This window comes from Mesoplodon mirus, assembly GCF_964341445.2.
Source record: "Mesoplodon mirus genome assembly, chromosome: 19".
NCBI lineage: Eukaryota > Metazoa > Chordata > Mammalia > Artiodactyla > Ziphiidae > Mesoplodon > Mesoplodon mirus.
The window spans coordinates 56,063,421-56,083,015 of record NC_138995.1 but is presented as its reverse complement, the minus strand read 5'-3'; the positions used below and the strand labels follow the sequence as shown (position 1 = coordinate 56,083,015).

The following is a 19,595-nucleotide window of genomic DNA, read 5'->3' as shown; positions in this document are numbered from 1 at the left end:
CAATGAATCCCATTGGCCAAGGTACACAAGAAGTAGTTAACAGTGAGAAGTGGGGATCAGATGGAGGAGGAGAATTTACTTTGTCAAGGTATACTCTTGTATTTGCCAATACATGTTCCCCCAATTTTTAAAAAAGTTAATTAATTAATTTTTGGCTGCCTTGGGTCTTCATTGCTGCACACCAGCTCTCTCTAGTTGAGATGAGCAGGGGCTACTCTCCGTTCCAGTGCACAGGCTTCTCATTGCACTGGCTTCTCTTGTTGCAGAGCACAGGCTCTAGGTGCACAGGCTTCAGTAGTTGTGGCACACGAGATTACTTGCTCCGTAAGTGTGGAATCTTCCCAGACCAGGGCTCGAACCCCTGTCCCCTGCATTGGCAAGCAGATTCTTAACCACTGCACCACCAGGGGAGCCCTTCACTGATTTTCAAATCTGTTCTCTCCTCCTCTTTCCCCTCCTCCCACTCCTACCTACGTCCAGGCCCCTCCTTTCCCCCTCCCTTCCTCAGTCTACCTCAAGGAAGCAGTCAGAAAGGTCTTAAAACCTTCCTCTGTCCGCCCCCCCCCCCGCTCAGAACCTGCCATGGCTCCCCGGTGCCCTTGGGGGAGCTCCTCACCGTGTGTCCAGTCTCCTCACCATGGCCCATGGGGCCCATTTCTGTCTGGTCCTTGCTGACTTTAACAGCCTCCTAATTCTTTGATCCAACTACATGATTCTTCTTGCCTTAAAGGATCCTCCAGCTCAGTCCCTTTGCCTGGCAGTTGAGTCCCATCCAGACAACATAACAGTTGGACACCTGGCTAAAGCTTGGTGTCCACTAGGGACAGGGACACCACTTGAGGCTGCCTTCCATCCACAGCCAAAGAGTTCTCCCAGAATTTTCACTGAAGCAACATCTGTCTACTACACTGTGCTCCCTGGGTTCACACAGGACAGGGCAGTTTCTGTCCTGTGAAATTTCAGAGACTAGAAGGATGCAGATTTTGAACGTCAGGTAAATGCGGTATAAGATCCTTGAGGCTGATTCTTGGAGTGGGCACTGAAAGAGTCACAGGACATCAGAGTGGGAAGGTGCCCTAGAAGATCCAAGTGCAAGGGGGAGACCTAGGCCCAGAGGGAGCAGGGTTCCTGGCTGTTCCCACTGCCTGGAGCTGTCGTGTCCCATCACTGACTTGCAAGGGAGGGAAGAATCATAGTAGAATTGGGTTTGTTGAACTAAACAGTGGGTGCCAGGCTGAGCCCCAACCCTGGCCCAGGCCTGAATCCCTGACCCTGGGCACAGGATGAGCCCTGAAACTGGCTAAGACCCAGAACTAAGCCCACTCAATCCACTGTAGAAACTAAGCAAGAAGTCAGAGCCTCATCCCCAGCCCTCTGCTTGCTGGTCTGGTGTGGCTTCCTGTGACCTCCCCCTCCTCCCCCCCCCCATAGAAGTGGAGCTGAGAACTGGAAGGGGGGGCGGATTCAGAGAGGCGCAAGATTCGTGCTGTGGCTGGGGAGGGAGAATAGGGACAGGGCTTCGGGAAGAGTAGGTTGAGGACTTGGGGAGGGGGCGGCGGGGCTAGGAGTGAAGATTAGGATAGGGAGGGGGGAGGTAGATAATGGTCAGGGATGAAGAATGGAGGGAAAGCAAAGGATGCGGGGGACCAGGAGACAGGGAATCGGGGGGATGGAGGATTGGGGGTGCTGATTCGAGGATGGTGACAGGTTGGGGTCAATGCGGTGACGGCGGGGGCCGATCGTCCGGCCGGGGCTGCGCGGCGAGGCCCAGTTGAGCCCAGGCCCACCCCCAGCCCCCCCGCCCCGCGCTCCCTCCCCCTTCCGCTCCCCGGAAGCGCTGAGTCGTACTGCCTTATCTGGAGGCCGCTATTTCGGGCTCAGCTCCTAGCGCGAGGACTATTTTTAGCGGCGCTCGGGTAAAAATGGACGCGGCGCCGCGCGAGTTCCAGAGGCCGTGCGCGCTCCCTCGCGAGAACTGGGGGCCGGGGCCGCGCGCCTGAGTCACCTCCCGCCCAACCGCCCCTCTTCGAGGAGCGCGGACACACCCCTGCCCCCATCCGCACGAACTCTTGGGTTCCTGGACGCCTGGAAGCCAGCGCGGCTCAGAATATTCCAGGACTATCGGGACGCATCCACTCGGGCTCAAGCGGCTGAGGGCCGACTTTTGGGCAGAGGCGCCGCGCCCCCTGGTGGCTGCTGCGGGGATAGCAGGCAGGGGCTGGGCCAAGAGTTCACACACCACCAGACCCCCAACCTCCGCCACACACCCATTTTATAAATGAGGAAACTGAGGCCTGGAGAGGAACTGGATTGCATCATGAATTGCAAGGTACGCTCTTTCAGTTTCAGCTTGGACGCTTCCCTTAATGGAGAACACAGTACCTATCAGAAAACTAGGCACTCTGTTTTTATAAGCAGTATTTATCTAGTCATTCAACAAGTATTTATCAAGGGCTTGCTGGGTACTGGGAACACAGCAGTGAACAAGGCAGAAGAGAGATCCTTGCCCTCGTGGGGCTCACTTTCTAATGGGGGAGATAAAGTGTAAAAAAAATAAGGTGATTTCAGACTGTGGGTAAGCACTGTAAGGGAAATAAAATGGGAGGATATATTATAATAAAGGGGATACTTTGGTAAGAGTAGTCAGGGAAGGCCTTCTTCTGAGGAGGTGACATTCTAAAATGACCTTCTGGTTTCATGCAGTCCCCTCACTCATCCCATTTCATAGACCTGGAGACAGAAGCCTGGAGAAGACCCAGTTGGGGACTGAGCTTGTACAGTGTAGATTGCATGAGCTTTCACTGCGTAATTGTTCAGTTCCAGTTTGGTCTCCTGAGCCTGGGAGCTTATTTCTCTCAGCATAGCCACTCATCATCAGTAGTAGTAATACCGATTACTAGTTTTTAAATAATAGCTACCTTTTATCCAGCACTTGCTCTTTGCCTAGCAGTCTACTAAATGTCTCACCTGCGTTAATTCATGGAATCCTCACCCTAACCCTTAGAGGTGAGGTAATATTCCCACGCCCCATTAACGTATGAGAAAATCTGTTTTCCAACCTTCCTTTCCTCCCAGCCACATGAGCATCTACAGTTTTGCCGGCAATTCTGCTTGTTCTTTGGGAAACCACCCGTTTCTCAATTTCAGTTCACCTGGCCGTCTTGGGGCTCACCCCATCCTCCGTTTCCAGGGAATGGCACGTGTCCTAGGCCCAGCCAATCAGAGTATTCCAGTTGGGCTGTCTGTTGATGACAGTGATTGGTTCAGAGGTGAGCATGTGATCCATTTAGGACAACGAATGATGGGACCATTGGCTAGGAGCGCTTTCTTCCCTTTGCGGTGGCTAAGAGGATGAGATGTGAGCCTAAAGCTGCTAGGGCTATCTTTGCTACCTCAAGGAAAGTCTTTCTGAGGAAAAAAATCAGAGAAATATGAAACCCAGAGATGGGACAGTGACTTCATATCATCATTTGAGCTCCTGGATCAAGCTGTAACTGAAGCTGCTTTTACTCAAACTTCTGAACATGTGAGCCAATACATTTCCTTAAATCAGTTTGCATTTGAAACTGAGAGACTCCCAATTTCCCTCTCTATGCCCCCCCCCACCACCAGGAACTGGTCCTGACACTTTCCACTGCCCCTAGTCCTTGGGAATGGATCACTGTACCCCCTGAAGTACCCATTCATTACACACTGCCCCCATGGAGGCATGTACTGCTTGTATACATCTGTGCCCTCTACCCCCACACTGGGCAGGCACTCCTGTGCGGATTTTGGGTCTGCTCATCTTCCTGTCCCCAGGTACAGACCAGGATGAGAACCTGATACCAAGGCTACTGTCCCGGGCAGGACCACTTCCTGCTGTCATCGCTGGCTGATGGTGAAGGTCCCCTACTGCACCTTCCACTTTCTCCCACTGTCAGGATTTCAGCCCCGTATGAGCTCTTGTTGGCCTCCCAGCCTCTGCTTCACCGTCTCTCCCGTGCTCCAGACCCGTGTGTCTAGAAGCCTCTTGGATGCCTTCCTCCGGTTGTCCTACAGACTTTCACCCTGACCTCAACAGCTTCCTCCTACACCTGTGCCTCCTTCTCCCAGGTCCCCAGCTCAGGCGTAGTCCCACATGGACCCTGTCTCCTGGACCAGAGTTCTGGGCCTCGTCCTGGTACCTTCTTCCCCTTACCTCCCATAACCCATCACTCATCTCCATTCTATCTTCTAAAGATTTCATATATTCTCCTTCCTCCCTCTCATTACTCTGGTCCAGTTGCCTATTTGGTCCCTTTTCCCCACTTCATCCGTCATCTCTATACTCATCCCCGGTTTCCTTCCCCAGTTCTGCCCCTTCCCATCTAGAAGGATTTTGCTAAACCACAAACCTGCTCCTGTCAGGTCTCTCCCCTGCTCAGAGCCTGCTCTGACTCCCCAGTGCTCTCGTCCTGTGACCTACGAGGCCTTCCGTGGCCTGCTGCCTTCTTCTACCCCACCTCTTGCCCCCCGCCCCTTTCCCCAGCACACACTCTCTCTGCCCTCTAACGATACTCAAACAGCTTGCCTTTCCCCAGACGCGCTGTTCATGCCTCCCGGCTCCCTCTGCCCAAATACCTTTCCCATCCTTCTCCACCTAGTGACTGTTTTTCCATGCTTTGAGGCACAACACAGCCATCCCCTCCGCTGAGAAACCTAGCGTGACTCCCTCCAACCTAAGCAGGGCCCCCGCCTCTCAAGAAACCTGGTCGCTGCTGTAGCTCATTCTCTGCCTGACCACATGTCGGGCCCTTTGCACGCAGGGTCTCACTGAGTTCCCCCAACAGCCCTCAGGGCACAGGGACAAACACTTCCAGTTTCTGGATGAAGAAACTGGGACTCATGGAAGGAATCACAGCTAGGGAGGGGACAGTCAGGATTTGAACTTGTGATCTCATGCAGCCTGGCTCATCCATGAGTACTTTATCTCTGTTTTGTAAGTTTTGATTTTATAACACTCTCCGTAGAGGCACACATGTATATAGTTTATGAATAAAAAATATACTCCATATACCAAGTGGCCACAAAGTACTGCCTGGCACTGTGGTCTCTCTTGGTTAAGTAGCTTCTTCACCTGGGTTTGGTGGAGGCAAGGATTTCAGAGTGTTCTTTAAGGCCACATTTTATTTATTTATTTTTTTTGCGGTACGCGGGCCTCTCACTGTTGTGGCCCCTCCCGTTGCGGAGCACAGGCTCCGGACACGCAGGCTCAGCGGCCATGGCTTACGGCCCAGCCGCTCCGCGGCATGTGGGATCTTCCCAGACCGGGGCACGAACCCATGTCCCCTGCATCGGCAGGCGGACTCTCAACCACTGCGCCACCAGGGAAGCCCAAGGCCACATTTTTGACATGAGCATCAGTTGCTCTGTTTGAATATGCTTCTGACATGGATTGTTCCAGAACATCCCAAGAAATCCCGAGGCTCAGCAGCCCCGGAACAAATGGCGCTCCAGCATCTGATGTCCTCCCAGATGGAGAGACAGCAAATTCCATGGACCAGCACTGTCCACAAGAAATAGGACACTAGCCACATATTCAAGCTTAAATGCCCTAGTAGCCACACTAAAAAAAAAAAAAAAAGCCAAAAGAAACAGGTGAAAATAATTTGTTCCTGTATTTTATTTAACCAGATAGATGCAAAATATTATTTCATACGTACTCAATGTTAGCAGTTTTTTTCCTTTATAAATTTATTTATTTATTTATTTATGGCTGCGTTGGGTCTTCGTTGTGGTGCATGGGCTTCTTATTGCGGTGGCTTCTCTTGTTGCGGAGCATGCACTCTTGGCACGCGGGCTTCAGTAGTTGTGGCTCGTGGGCTCTAGAGCGCAGGCTCAGTAGTTGTGGCACATGGGCTTATGCTCCACGGCATGTGAGATCTTCCCGGACCAGGGCTCGAACCCATGTCCCCTGCATTGGCAGGCAGATTCTTAACCACTGCGCCACCAGGGAAGTCCCTCAGCAGTTTTTTAAATGAGATAGTTACATTCTTTTTAATCACACTAAGCCTGAAATCTGGTGTGGATTTTACACTCATGACACATCTCATTTTGGACCAGCCATGTTTCAAGTGCTTAAAAGCCACGTGTAGCCAAGTGGCTGCCATATTGGACATCACAGCAGTAGACGGTGCCTGACCACAGATCTGGGAGTATGGCTTCCTCAAAGTCCAGCTTTAATATGGGACAGTGTGCCTCCAGGTGACAGCATGGCTTAAGGTCAAGATCCTAGACTCTGAAGCCAGACTGTGGGGTTCAAGCTCTGGAACTTCCAAACTGCCACTCCAGCCTCTCTGCACCTCAGTTTATTCCGCTGTGAAAGGAGAATCACCAGCAAGACATCAGAGGGGTTTTTGTGAGGATTAAAGGAGTTAATAGATATTTAAACACTTAGAACAGGGCACATGTTAAGTGCTGTATGGGTGTTGATTTTGATTATTATTTAGCATTTTGTGAAAGAGAAAATCTCTCGACTCCACATTAACAGTTGAAGAATGAAAATCTCCCTTAAAGACTTCCCATCCTTGTGGAAGATGTCCAGAACACGGGGGACACACGGGACTTCTAACCGCCACAGGTAGGACACACAGACCACTCTGGGCTCTCAAGGGCGAATGCTTCAACATTCTCCGCTGGAACGGGTGTGTGCAATCACAAAGCTTTGGACACCTCCCAGTCTAAACTCTGCCACGTATTGTCCTGTTCTCATTTTTCTATTTTGATCTGTGTAGTGGGTTGAATGGTGTGCCCTTCCCCCTACCCAAGATAAGTCCACCTGAGACCTGTCAATGGGAACTTATTTGGAAAAAGAGTCTCTGCGGATATAATTAAGGTTAGGATCTCGAGATGATATCACCCTGGATTATCCAAGTGGGCCCTAAACCCAATGGCAAGTGTCCTTACAAGAGAAAGGCAGAGGGAGATTGGACACAGATAGGAGAAGAGATGGCCATGTGAAGATGGAGGGAGAGTTGAGAGTGATGGGGCCACCCAGGAACACCTGGGGCCACCAGAAGCTGGAAAAGGCAAGGAAGAATCTTCCCTGAGAAAATTCAGAGGGAGTGTGGCCCTGCTGATACCTTGCTTTAGGATTTCTGGCCTCCAGAACTGTGAGGGAATAAATTTCTGTTGTTTTAAGCCACGAAGTTTGTGGTAATTTGTTAGGCAGCCACAGGAAACAAATACAGTCTGTTTAGGGGCCTGTCTCCTTCCACCCTGAAGACAGAGTTTCTGTGGCTTTCAGCTGTGTCTCACAGCAGCAAACAGGCTCAGAAAGAAGGCAGAGCCAGAACCAGAACTCAGGTCTCCAGAAACTCATTCCAGATCCAGGGGTTCACTGTGGAAACTCGCAGGGTATTTTGCCTGTTAAAGAAATACAGAGTGACTACTGAATTTTCTTTTAAGGCATTGGTTGAAAACACAAGCTTTTGTTGGAGTCCTGGTTTGTTTGCTTACTTGCTTTGTGGCCTTGGTCAAGAGACTAACCTCTCTGTGCCTCGGTTTCTCCTTCTATAAAATAGGGATAACAAGATAAGTCATCTCAGAAGGCTGTGATATGGAGTATATGAGAATTGATCAACTTTGCCATTTGACGTTGTCCTGAAAGTCTTTGCAAATGCTATAAGACAAGAAAAATGAGATGTAAAGATGGGAAGGCAAGACATAAAACTAACATTTGGATCATTTCAAAGGAAAACTAAGAGAACCAACAAACTTTTTGTATGTTTTTGGCCATGCTGCCCGGCATGTGGGATCTTAGTTCCCTGACCAGGGGTCAAACCCATGCCCCCTGCAGTGGAAGTGCAGAGTCCTAACCACTGGACTGCCAGGGAAGTCCCTCAACAGAATATTTTATTTTTATTATTTACTTTTTTAAAAGATTTTGTTTAATTAATTTTTTAAACTTTAGCCATCCTAATGGATGTGAAGTATCTCATTATAGGTTTTGTTTTAAATTAATTTATTTTTTGGCTACGTTGGGTCTTGGTTGCTGTGCGCGAGCTTTCTCTAGTTGCAGTGAGTGGTGGCTACTCTTTGTTGCGGTGCACGGGCTTCTCATTGCAGTGGCTTCTCTTGTTGTGGAGCACGGGCTCTAGGTGCGCGGGCTTCAGTAGTTGTGGCACGTGGGCTCAGTAGTTGTGGTGCATGGGCTTAGTTGCTGTCTGGCATGTGGGATCTTCCCGGACCAGGGCTCGAACCCATGTCCCCTGCATTGACAGGCGGATTCTTAACCACTGTGCCACCAGGGAAGTCCCCCACTTTAATGTTTGGCTCAACAGAAGATAACTGGGTCTTCACCTCTGCTTGGGTGCTCAGTCTGTTGTGGTATTTTGCAGGTTTCGTTGAACACTCAGGAGAGAGTGAGAGTGAAAAGGGAGGTAAGTGTCTTAGTATTATTATGGTAATCATTTTGAACTTGGGGACCTCTTTTTTTTTTTTTTTTTTTTTGCGGTACGAGGGCCTCTCACTGTTGTGGCCTCTCCCGTTGCGGAGCACGGACTCCGGACGCGCAGGCCCAGCGGCCATGGCTCACGGGCCCAGCCGCTCCGTGGCATGTGGGACCTTCCCGAACCAGGGCACAAACCCGCGTCCCTTGCATCGGCAGGCGGACTCTCAACCACTGCGCCACCAGGGAAGCCCTTGGGGACCTCTTGAAAGAGTGCTGGGGAACCCCCCAAGGTTCTGTGGACTGCACTTTGAGAATCACTCCTTACCTTTGGGTTCTATAGGGCCTAGAGACAGTATCCTGGGACCTGAACGCCTCTGGGGCCATGGGACCTGGTTCAAGAGACAGCTCTGACTACAAGCAAGGTATTCTCTGAGCCTTAGTTTCGTCATCTCTAACATGGGGTTTGTGATGATGAAAATAATAAAAGTACCTCCTTCCTAAGGTTGTAGCGAGACCCATAGGAGATAACTCTCTGACTCACACCTGGCATGGAGCATACAATAAACATTTGTTATTATAGTTTGGGAAACGTCATTTTATTTTATTACCAACACTTCTTATTCATGCAATTAACTTCTCCAGAGGCCTATCTTGTGCTGGGCAGTGCTGGGGACATGGTGATGAATGAGAAGGGCCTGGCCCTGCCCTCATGGGGTTCCCAGTCCAATGGGTCACAGAGTTTTCATTTGTGAGGGATTACCTTTAGCACCAGGTCCCTGAGGAGCATGAGTTCTTAAGACTGGGGAGACAGGGAAAGGCATTCTAGGGAGTGGGAGCAGCATGGCAAGTGGAGAGGGGGACAGCTGTGGCCTGATGGTTGGCTGGCTGTGTCCATTTCTCTGCCCCCAAGATGCCTCAGTCCTGTTGCTGGTGAGAAATACGTGTGTATATATGGTTCATCTTTTTAATATTTATTTATTTGGCTGCACTGGGTCTTAGTTGCGACACGCTGGAATCTTCTTTGCAGCATGAGAACTCTTAGTTGCGGCATGTGGGATCTAGTTTCCTGACCAGGGATCAAACCCGGGCCCCCTGCATTGGGAGCGCAGAGTCTTAGCCACTGGACCACCAGGGAAGTCCTCCAACCCCTCTTCTTGTGTAAAGTTAGTTCCTCAATTCTGGGCTCTTTTTAGGGAAGTCCCACCTCTGATCTAACCTCAGTCTCTCATGCTGCAGATCCTCCTTTTGCTGCATATCCATCCACAGTGCCCCATGGAAACTTGGGACGTCCCAGCAGAAGAGGTGCCCGGGATGGGGCGGGGTCGGGTCCAGCGCCTCCACTGTCCCCCATCCGGGGGCCGTCGCTTGGGGCCGGGTGAGTCAGCCCCCGGCGGCTCCCGCGTCATCCCGGCCGCTAGGCTCCGCGCTATTTTGGGCTCCGGGCGCTATAAATAGAGGCTCGCGGAGCAGAGCCGTTCCCCCTCCGCTCGGGCGCCCCTGCGTCCCTGGACCCGCCGCGATCGCCGGGCCGCGCGTCACCGCGGCTAAGTTTAGAGGCGGGTGGGGACGTCGGCCGGGTCACTGCGCCCCTCGGCCGCGCCCCCGCTTACAGAGCCTTCCGTCCGGCGGCAATCTGCCCCCCGCCCAGAGTCCCTCGGGTGGAATTAGGGGTGAAGTGTCCCCATATTCTCCATCCCCACCCCAATCCTTCGGAGGCGCAGAGGAAACTCGAAGTTGGGATTAGGGGAAGGTTTGGGAGTGGAGCAAGGTCTGGACTCGAGGAGTCGCCCGGGAACTTCGGTTGGGACTGGAATTTGAACTTGAAGCGTTTGGAAGAAGGACGGGGAAATAAGAGTACGGACAGCTGTTAGACTCGAACTCGCACCTCTGGGAGCCGGAAAGATGCGAATCCGGAATCCGAAAGTTAAATTTGGGAAGAGTGTAGGAATCAAACTTGGAAATATAATATATTACAGAGCCGAGGACAACTTTTCTCCCCCTTAACTAACGTAAATAGGCTCAGAGTTACCTGAACCGCGCGCAGCGGGCCCTTTGCCGCACTTCTGCGATAGTGAAACGGGTCGGGAGAAACGAAAGGGCAGCCTGCCGCCTTCTCACGGGTCTTGCCCCGGGGTGGGTCTGGCGCAGCGGTCCCCGGCGCCTCTACACCCCAAATCCTCTTGTGGGGCGCCATCGCCCCCTGGTGGAAAAGGCACGCTTTTCAGGTTTATTTGGTAATTCCCATTCCCCAACGGGAGAAACTGAGTCCCACCCAGGCTGGCTTCCTTCTAGAAGCTCTCTCTGCCCTTGGGTTCAGAGACACATTTTCATAGTCCTTCTCTATGTCACTGGGGCCTCAGTTCCTTCATCTGTCAAATGAACTATTGATACCTAAGGGGAGGGTTACTGTGAGGATTTAGCTCATCTCAAGCTATCTATCTATCTGCTTTGATGGGTATATAGTTGATGGTAATTTATGTATTTTTTATTTATAGAGCCCCTCTTCCTGTGACCATGTGGCCCCCTCCCTCATAATCTACTTCACGTCACTGTTTTTTAATCATCTCCAGAGCATGTATGACTGTCTGGAACACTTATTTGTGGGTTTCGTTCTTATGGTCTGCCTCCCATGAGACCATCAGCACCACAGGGCAGGGACCTGGTCTGATTTGCTGCCAGCTGTGTCCCCAGTGCCTGCCACACCGTAGGTGCTCAATATGTAGTTATTCAAGGAATGAGTGAACCATGGATTTCAAGACAGGGCTCCATGGTCTTATGGAATTCTCACAAGTTCAGCAGTTACAGATGGGAAAACTGAGGCTCCCAGTGGTGAAGTCGCTTGCTGGAGGATTCTGCTTCTGTTCTTTGTTCATTCATATAACATGGTTCCGTAGCCCCTTCTTGTTTCTGGGCACTGTGCTACAGCGGTGGCCACAACAGCTTCAGCCTCTGCTTGCCCAGGACTTGGTCAAGGACTATTTTATTTTTATGACAAACCTGAATATTTCACCTACTGCATGCCAAGTAAAGATGTAGGGACTTTACATGTAACTCATTTCATCTTCCTAATAGTTATGCTATTGTTATCCCCATTTTAGAGATGAGCAAACTGATGCACACAGAGAAACTGAGTTGCTGGCACCAGGTCACACTGCTAGTAAGTGATCCTGGGGAAAAATTACACCCAGCGATGAGACTGCTTATGAAGGAAGAAGAATCAGGGAGATGGTAGACTTCCCATTAGTGACCCAGATGGAGCACCAGTGTCTTCTAACTTTGTAAGAAAAATAACTAGGAACCCAGAATTTGAGATTCCATTTGTGAGGGTCAAATAAAGACATTTTCAGATGAGCAAGACTCAGAAATTTTCTACCCAGAATGTTCTCTGAAAAAGTTAGAAGAGAATGTACTCTAGCAAGAAGTTAAAAATGAATTCAGAAGGAAGAAGTTTATAAAAAGTAACAGAAACTTGTTAAGGGTTGACTCGTGTCCCCCAAAAAGATATGTTGAGTCCTAACCCCCATTACTTCAGAATGTGATTTTATTTTGAAATAAGGTCTTTACAGAGACAAGTTAAAATGAGGTCATTATGGTGGTCCCTAATCCAATATGACTGGCGTCCTTGTAAAATGGGGAAATTTGGACACAGAGACGGACATGCACAGAGGAAAAAGACAGTGTGAAGACACACAGGGAGAAGATGGCCATCCACAAGCCAAGGAATGCCTGAGGCTACCAGAAGCTAAGAGAGGGGGCTGGAACAGATCCTTCCCTAGTGCATTCAGAGGGCGCATTGCTCTGTCAATACCTTGATTTTGGACTTCTAGCCTCCAGAACTGTGAGAATAACTTTCTGTGGTTTAAGCCACTCAATTTTTGGTACTTCTTTACAGCAGCCCTAGGAAACTAATACCATGAACCAATTATATAAATAAAAATTAATTAGAAAAAATCTTTTACAGTAGGTCCCTAACAAAACCCAAAATCAATGGAGAGATAGAGACAATATGTTCATGGGTATGAAAAAGATGTCAACCTTCTTGTAATTAATCCATCAATTCAGTGCAATTCCAATCTCAATCTCAATAGGATTTTTCAGGGAAGTAGAAAAGCAGCTGCTAAAATCTATCTAGAAGAGAAAATGGACAAGAATGGTAAAGACAGATTTGAAACTGAACAGAGGTGGGGGACTTGCCTCATGTGATATCAAAACATATCTAAATGAAATAATTAAACTGGCATGGAGGCAAGGGACAGATACAGAGATCAATGAAACATAACAGAAATGTCAGAGATAGACCTGTGTATACATGGGAATTTGGCACATGATAAAGGTGGAATATCAAAACCAGGGAAAGGACTGGCTTCTTTTTTTTTTTTTTTTTTTTTTTTTGCCCAGCTGCATGACTTGAGGGGTCTTAGTTCCCTGATCAGGGATGGAACCCTGGCCCTGGCAGTGAAAACACTTAATTCTAACCACTGGACCTCCAGGGAATTCCTAGGACTGGCTTTTAAAATAAATGGTATCTGGGGCTTCCCTGGTGGCGCAGTGGTTGAGAGTCCACCTGCCGATGCAGGGGACACGGGTTCGTGCCCCGGTCTGGGAAGATCCCACATGCCGCAGAGCGGCTGAGAGGCCCGCGTACCGCAAAATAAATAAATAAATAAATAAATAAATAAATGGTATCTGGACAATTAGCTATATCCACCATAAATTCCTACCTTAGTATATTTTCAAAAATAAGTCTCATATGGATGAAAGAAACAAAATGAAAACTAGGAAAAGTATTAAAAGAAATGATAAACTATATTTATGACCTTGGGGTCTGGCAAGCCTCTTAAACACACCAAAAGTCAGGATAGATTGATAAATAGGTGCGAATAAACACTAAGAACTTCTGTGTGAGAAAAATAAATAAACAAATAAAGCTAAAATATAAAGTGCAAACTAGCAGGAAATATTTGGAATATGTGTAACTGACTAACAATTAGAATTGGAATCCATAAAGTACTCTGACACATTAACAGTAATAAAAAAGGCATACAACCCCATTGAAAAAATGGGCAAAGGATATGGGCAAGCAACCCACAGAAAACAAACTATTAAAGACCAATAAACTCACAGAAAGATGTTCTCTCCTTAGTAATCAGAGAGTTGCAAGTTAGAACAGTGTGATACTATCCTTTCAGGAAATGACTAATACTTACTCATCAACCAGGTCTCTGCTCAGAGGTCCCTTTCTCTAGGGAGCTCTTTCCTGGCCCTCGGGCTGGATTAGGTGTTCCCTGCCCCACCCCCCTCCCGGGCCCTCTGGGGTCTCCTAGCCAGCCCTGTCCACTCTGGATCGTCACTGTTTGGGAAAGGGTTTGTCTCTCCCAATGCGTTGTGAGCTCCAGAAGGGCGGAGCGGGGCTATCGTTATCTGGGGCAATGTATGTGGAATAAGAGAATGAGTGAATGGGGAAACTGAGGCTAAGTCAATGACAGAGCTGGAATTCAAACCCAAGTCTGTACTGAGAGAAGGAACCTAGTTTGATTACCCGCCATCTCTTCTCCACTAAGCCCTGCCCAGAGCCCAGGCACACAAGAGGAGCTCAATAAGGGCACTGAAATCAAACTGCTTGGCAACCGGAGACGCTCAGGGCCAGAGGCGGACAGCTCTCTCCAAACCCAAACCTCTGCAGTCCTCCAGAACCATAGAGAGCTGCGCGAGGAACCGCCTCTCTCGATGCTCTACGCCTTTGGGGAACGTCGGGAGCGGGCTGGAGGGCTAGAGAGGCAGGAAGTGCGACCAGCCTGGGGCTACGCTGGCCGCGCCGGCGGTGGGGACGCCTCGATCTCTCTCCCGTCTTTCCTTCGCGGCCCGGGGGCGAGGAGGTGAGTTCTCGGGGCGCTGAGACCGCGGGGCTGGGTTGAGAAGGGCGTGGGGTTGAGACCGCCGGTGGCGATTGGCAGATGCAGAAGCCAATCAATCGTTACAATGTCTGAGAGTTTGAGAAGGTGGAGCGAGGGGAAGGCATCCTGGTGCGAGCCTTGGGGGTGGGGTGGACGGAGGGTTGGGGACAGTGGTCTGGCCTGGCAAACGGAAGGCGGGGAACAGTGAGGGCGGGGAGAATAGAAAGCTGGGACCCTGAAGGGTGTGGCGAAAGGAAAGTGTGTCCCGGTAAGGGGCGGGGCGAGCCGCAGGTGGAGGCTCGATGGGGCGGGGCCTTATAGAACCTGGGGCCCTGGGTGTCTGGACCTGGACGCGATGGAGCCCTGGAATTTTTGTGGGGGTACGGCTGTGTCTGGGGGTTCCTTCTGGGGAATGTCGATGCTTCGCTCGCTCCCGACGCCACGGCTTCATTTTCAGGCCCCAGAAGGACCTTGCGATGGACGAAGAGAGAGTGCAGAAGCCCGCTGGCCCACCGACAAGGAAGAAATTCCTCGTTCCAGTGGACGAGGATGAGGTCCCTCCTCCCGGGGTAGGACTAGGAGATGGGGGGACTGCTGGGAGGCTTGGGGGGTGGTTGGGAGGAAGGGGGACAGGAAAGGCCTGTGGGACCACATTGTGGGTTAGGAAATGTTGGGGCCTGGGTCACTTTGAGAAGACAGTCTTTTTTTTTTTTTTTTTTTTTTTGTGGTACGTGGGCTTCTCACTGTTGTGGCCTCTCCCGTTGCGGAGCACAGGCTCCGGACGCACAGGCTCAGCGGCCATGGCTCACGGGCCTAGCTGCTCCGCGGCATGTGGGATCTTCCCGGACCGGGGCACGAACCCGTGTCCCCTGCATCGGCAGGCGGACTCTCAACCACTGCGCCACCAGGGAAGCCCGAAAAGACAGTCTTTTACCTTCTGCAAGTATCAGTTTCCTGTAAAAAGTAAAATGTCATGGTTAGGAGGGCTAAGGCAGAGGCTGCAAACTGGCAGCCAGGAAGTAGTCCTGAGATACGTTTTATGTGGCCAGAACCCTGGTTCTGCAAGGAATGAATTTATTGCTAATAGTTGAGAATTGGAAGGTTTGGCAATTTTTAAAAATCTGCACTTTTGACATCTTTTGGTAAATAAAGGAGCTGGCAACACAGAGATCTCAATCCTACAGGAACACAATTGCCTGGTGCTAAGTAGTGGCTGCCACCTATGTGCTATGAAGAAAAAGAAAGTAGGCTAAGGATAGAGGGTGTGATGGGGGAGAAGAGCTACCTTAGATAGAACAGTCAAAGGAGGGCCTCTTGGAGGAGATGATGCCTTTGCCAAAATGTGAAAGGAGTGAGCGAGCTATGCAACATCAGGGGGTAAGGGAACAGCCAGTGCAAAGGCCCTGAGGTCAGAGAGAATCTGATAAGTTTTAGGGCAGCAGGAAGGCCAGTGGGGCTGGAGTAGAGAAAGCCAGGCGGAAGACGTAGAAGGTGAGGTCCTTGAGGCAAGGGGGCAGGGGCAGATCTTTACGAGGCTCGAGGACTGAGGTGACAGCTTTGGCTTTTACTCTGAGTAGGAACCACCTAAGGGCTCTGAGCAGAAGAGGAACATGATATGACTCAGTGTGGGGAGCAGACTGTGGGAGGTAAGGGCAGAGGCAGGGAACTGGTGAGGAGGTGACTGCAGTGGCCCAAGGGAGAGAAGATGGTGGTTGGGACCAGGGTAGAGGCCGAGGAGGTGGGGAGAAGTGGCTAGATTCAGATTTTGTATGCCCTCTCACACCTCTCCCCACAGGCCAAGCCCTTATTCAAATCCACACGGAGCCTGCTCACTGTGGAGACCTCACCCCAGCCGGCTCCTCAGACCTACGCCGAGTACGCCATCTCAGGACCTCCAGGAGGGTCTGGAGCCACACGCCCCATAGGGCCAGAACCCCTGGCAGGAGAGACCCCCAACCAGGCCCCCAAACCAGGAGCAAAATCCAACAGCATCATTGTGAGCCCCCGGCAGGTGAGGAGGGGGCTGGAGAAGTGGGGCTTTGGGGTTTCTGGTGGGAAACGTGGTTATAGGGAGAGCTTTCTAGTGGACAAGGAAGGAGTTCTGAGTTCTAGCCATTGTGCTCTCAATAGCACCATTCATCCATTCAACTAGCTTGTGTGGGTTGAGTATGCCCCATGTCTTAGTCTGTTCAGGCTTCTGTAACAAAAATACCATAGACTGGTGGTCTGAACAACGAACATTTATTTCTCACAGTTCTGGAGGCTGAGAAGTCCAAGATCAAGGCGCTGGTAGATTCGGTGTCTAGTGAGGACCCGCTTCCTGGTTCAGAGACAGCCATCTTCTCACTGTGTCCTCACAGCCTAGGAAAGGGTGAGGGAGCTCTCTGGGGTCTCTTTTATAAGGGCCACTAATCCCATTCATGAGGGCTCCACCCTCATGACCTAATCACCTCCCTTCGCCTCCTAATATCATCACATTGGGGGTAGTATTTCAACCTATGAATTTTGGGGAGACACAGACATTCAGTCCATAGCACCCCAACTCTTATGGTTGGGGGCATGATTGTGTTCATGAAGCTACATTTCCTGTCCCCAGGTTTGTCCATTTATTCAAAAACAGTTGAACACAGGCCCAAGTTTGAATCCACTCTGCCACACAGTAGCTGTGTCATCTTGGGCATCATCTTGGGTGACTTAACCCCTCTGAGCCTTGAAAATGGGGGTTCACCCACTTACAATCCATAAATATCTTCAGAGGTTACCTGGTGCAGTTCTAAGCTCTGGAGATTGCAGATAAAGTCTCTGCCGTTGACGGGGCTGGCATTCTGGAAGGAGAGAGCAGCAGTATACAGAGATAATAATGGGGCTCAAGAACATGAAATATGCTCAAAATTGTTAGCCATCAGGGAAATGCAAACCAAAACCACAATGAGATACCACTTCATAGAATCAAAAGGATAGACAATAACAAGGGTGAGGAGAGTGTGGAGGAGTTGGAACCCTCATACACTGCTGGTGGGAATGTAAAATGGTGCAGCCACTTTGGAAAACTGCCTGGCAGTTCCTCAGGCATTTAAACATAGAGTTTTAAACATAGACATTTAAACATATGACCTTGCAGTTCCACCTCTAGGTATATATGCAAGAGAAATGAAAATATGGTCAACCTTCTGCAACCATGGATACAAAACCCACAGACACGGAGGGCCAACTGTACGACGTCATCTGTGGATTTTGATATCCGGGGGTCCTGGGACCAATCCTCTGTGGATCCTGAGGGACCACTGTCTTACATCCACACAAAATCTAGTACACAAATGTTCACAACAGCGTTATTCACAATAGCCAAAAAGTGGAAACAACCCAAATGTCTAGCAAATGATGACTAGTTTTTTTCACTTAGCATAATGCTCTCAGCGTTCATCCATGTTGTAGCATGAATTAGTACTTCATTCCATTTTGTTGCTAAATAGTATTCCATTGCATGGATACGCCACTTTTTGTTTATCCATTCATCCATTGATGGACGTTTGGGTTGTTCATATTTTTCAATTATTATGAAAATGCTGCTGTGAACATTTGTGTGCTGCTGTTAACATATGTTTCCAGTTCTCTTGGGTATTTATCTAGGAGTGGATTTGCTGGGTCGTATGGTAACTGTATGTTTAACTTTCTCAGGCACCCCCAAACTGTCTTCTAAAAGGCTGCATCATTTTACATTCCCACCAGCAGTGGATGAAGGTTCCATTCTCACCATATCGTTACCACTTGTCATTGTCTGTCTTTTGGATTTCAGTCATTCTAATGGGTGTGAAGTGGACAAAATACTTCTTTAAAAATTAAAATTGGGATAAACAACAAGGTCCTACTGTATAGCACAGGAAATTATATACAATATACTGTGATAAACCATGATGGAAAAGAATATTTTAAAATGTATATATATATATGTATAAGTGAATCACTTTGCTGTACAGCAGAAATTAACATGACATTGTAAATCAACTGTGCTTCAATTTAAAAAAATAAATAAAACTGGATCCCGCCCCTCCCTTGCCCAAAGCCCTTCCATGGCTCCCAGTGGCTCAGGTTCAGATGGCCCAGAGCCTGTGGGACTTGGGACCCCTGCAGACCCTTCCCACCCCAGCTACTCTGACCACTCCACAGTCCACCCCGAGAGCAGATACCACATCCTTATTAGAGCTGAATTCCACCTCACTTGGTAATTACATGTTTGTCCCTGAGATGCTTTTGTTTAATGTCTGTGTCCCCCACGAGGGCAGGGATCTATGTCCTCTTGGTCACGGCTGTATCCCCAACACTTAGGCACACAGTAGGCACTCAGATACCTGAATAGATTACAGCTTGACTTGCTCAAAGTATTTTGATCTTGGGCTACAGGTTAGAGCATGAGGCGGGGGTTTATTTATTTCTTTTGGCTGCGTTGGGTCTTCATTGCTGCGCGTGGGCTTTCTCTAGCTGCGGTGAGCGGGGGCTACTCTTTGTCACGGTGCGCGGGCTTCTCATTGCAGTGACATCTCTTGTTGCAGAATACGGGCTCTAGGCGCGTGGGCTTCAGTAGTTGTGGCACATGGGCTTAAGTAGTTGTGGCTCGCGGGCTTAGTTGCACCGCGGCTTGTGGGATCTTCCCGGACCAGGGATCCAGCCCGTGTCCCCTGTATTGGTAGGTGGATTCTTAACCACCGTGCCACCAGGAAAGTCTGTGAGGGGTGTTTAGAGAGAGGAGTCTGCTGGGCAGATACCAGGCTTTCGGGGCTCTGACCCTGTGGAGGGTCACAGGCCACGGTGAGGAGCTTCCTCCTGAAGGCAGTGGGAAGCCATGGCAGGGCTTAGAGCTGGAGAGGGGCAGCTTTGTACTTTAGGAAGAGCCGTCTGGCTCCTGTTTGGAGGGTGGCCAGAAGGGGACACCACTGGGGCAGGAGACCAGGAGGAGGTGGGGTGGAGGCCATGGCAGTGGAGGGGAAGGAATTCACGGGGGATGCTTAGAAGGTAGATGTCCCACCTGGTGGATGAGGGGGGGAGGGAAGCGTGTAGGACAAGGCCTGGGTCTCTGGATGGTGGGGCCATCCCTGAGTTGGGGCTGGGAGGGGAAGCAGGTGTGGAGGCCAGTGCCGAGCGCAGTGAGGTAGATACCTGGGGACAGGTGTCCAGTGGAGCACAGGACACACGAGCTGGGGCTGGGGAGAGGGCTGAGCTGGAGAGAGACCCAGGGACCCTTTAGTTAAGGCCTAGGGCCAGGGAGGAGGGGCCTGGGTCAGAGCCCCAGT

General features: G+C 50.1%; 1 protein-coding gene and 1 long non-coding RNA gene across 4 annotated transcripts in view; both read left to right on the top strand.

Annotated features, from left to right (window-relative positions):
• The window catches only part of ERCC1 (ERCC excision repair 1, endonuclease non-catalytic subunit), a 45,147-nt gene that overhangs the window by 14,476 nt on the left and 11,076 nt on the right, over positions 1–19,595 (top strand). For 2 of the 3 annotated variants that reach the window (XM_082607479.1, XM_082607478.1), the window contains exons 2-4: positions 13,975–14,289; positions 14,765–14,876; positions 16,103–16,318. In XM_082607479.1, coding sequence (XP_082463605.1) covers positions 13,975–14,289; positions 14,765–14,876; positions 16,103–16,318 — 643 coding nt within the window. Of the gene's footprint in view, positions 1–9,625; positions 9,789–13,974; positions 14,290–14,764; positions 14,877–16,102; positions 16,319–19,595 lie in introns of those variants that run through there. The other variant, XM_082607480.1, reaches the window with a different exon arrangement.
• LOC309794959 lies at positions 1,865–8,966 on the top strand. Its single transcript, XR_014292205.1, has 3 exons — positions 1,865–2,329; positions 6,512–6,601; positions 8,361–8,966. It is a non-coding gene; the product is annotated as an uncharacterized lncRNA (long non-coding RNA).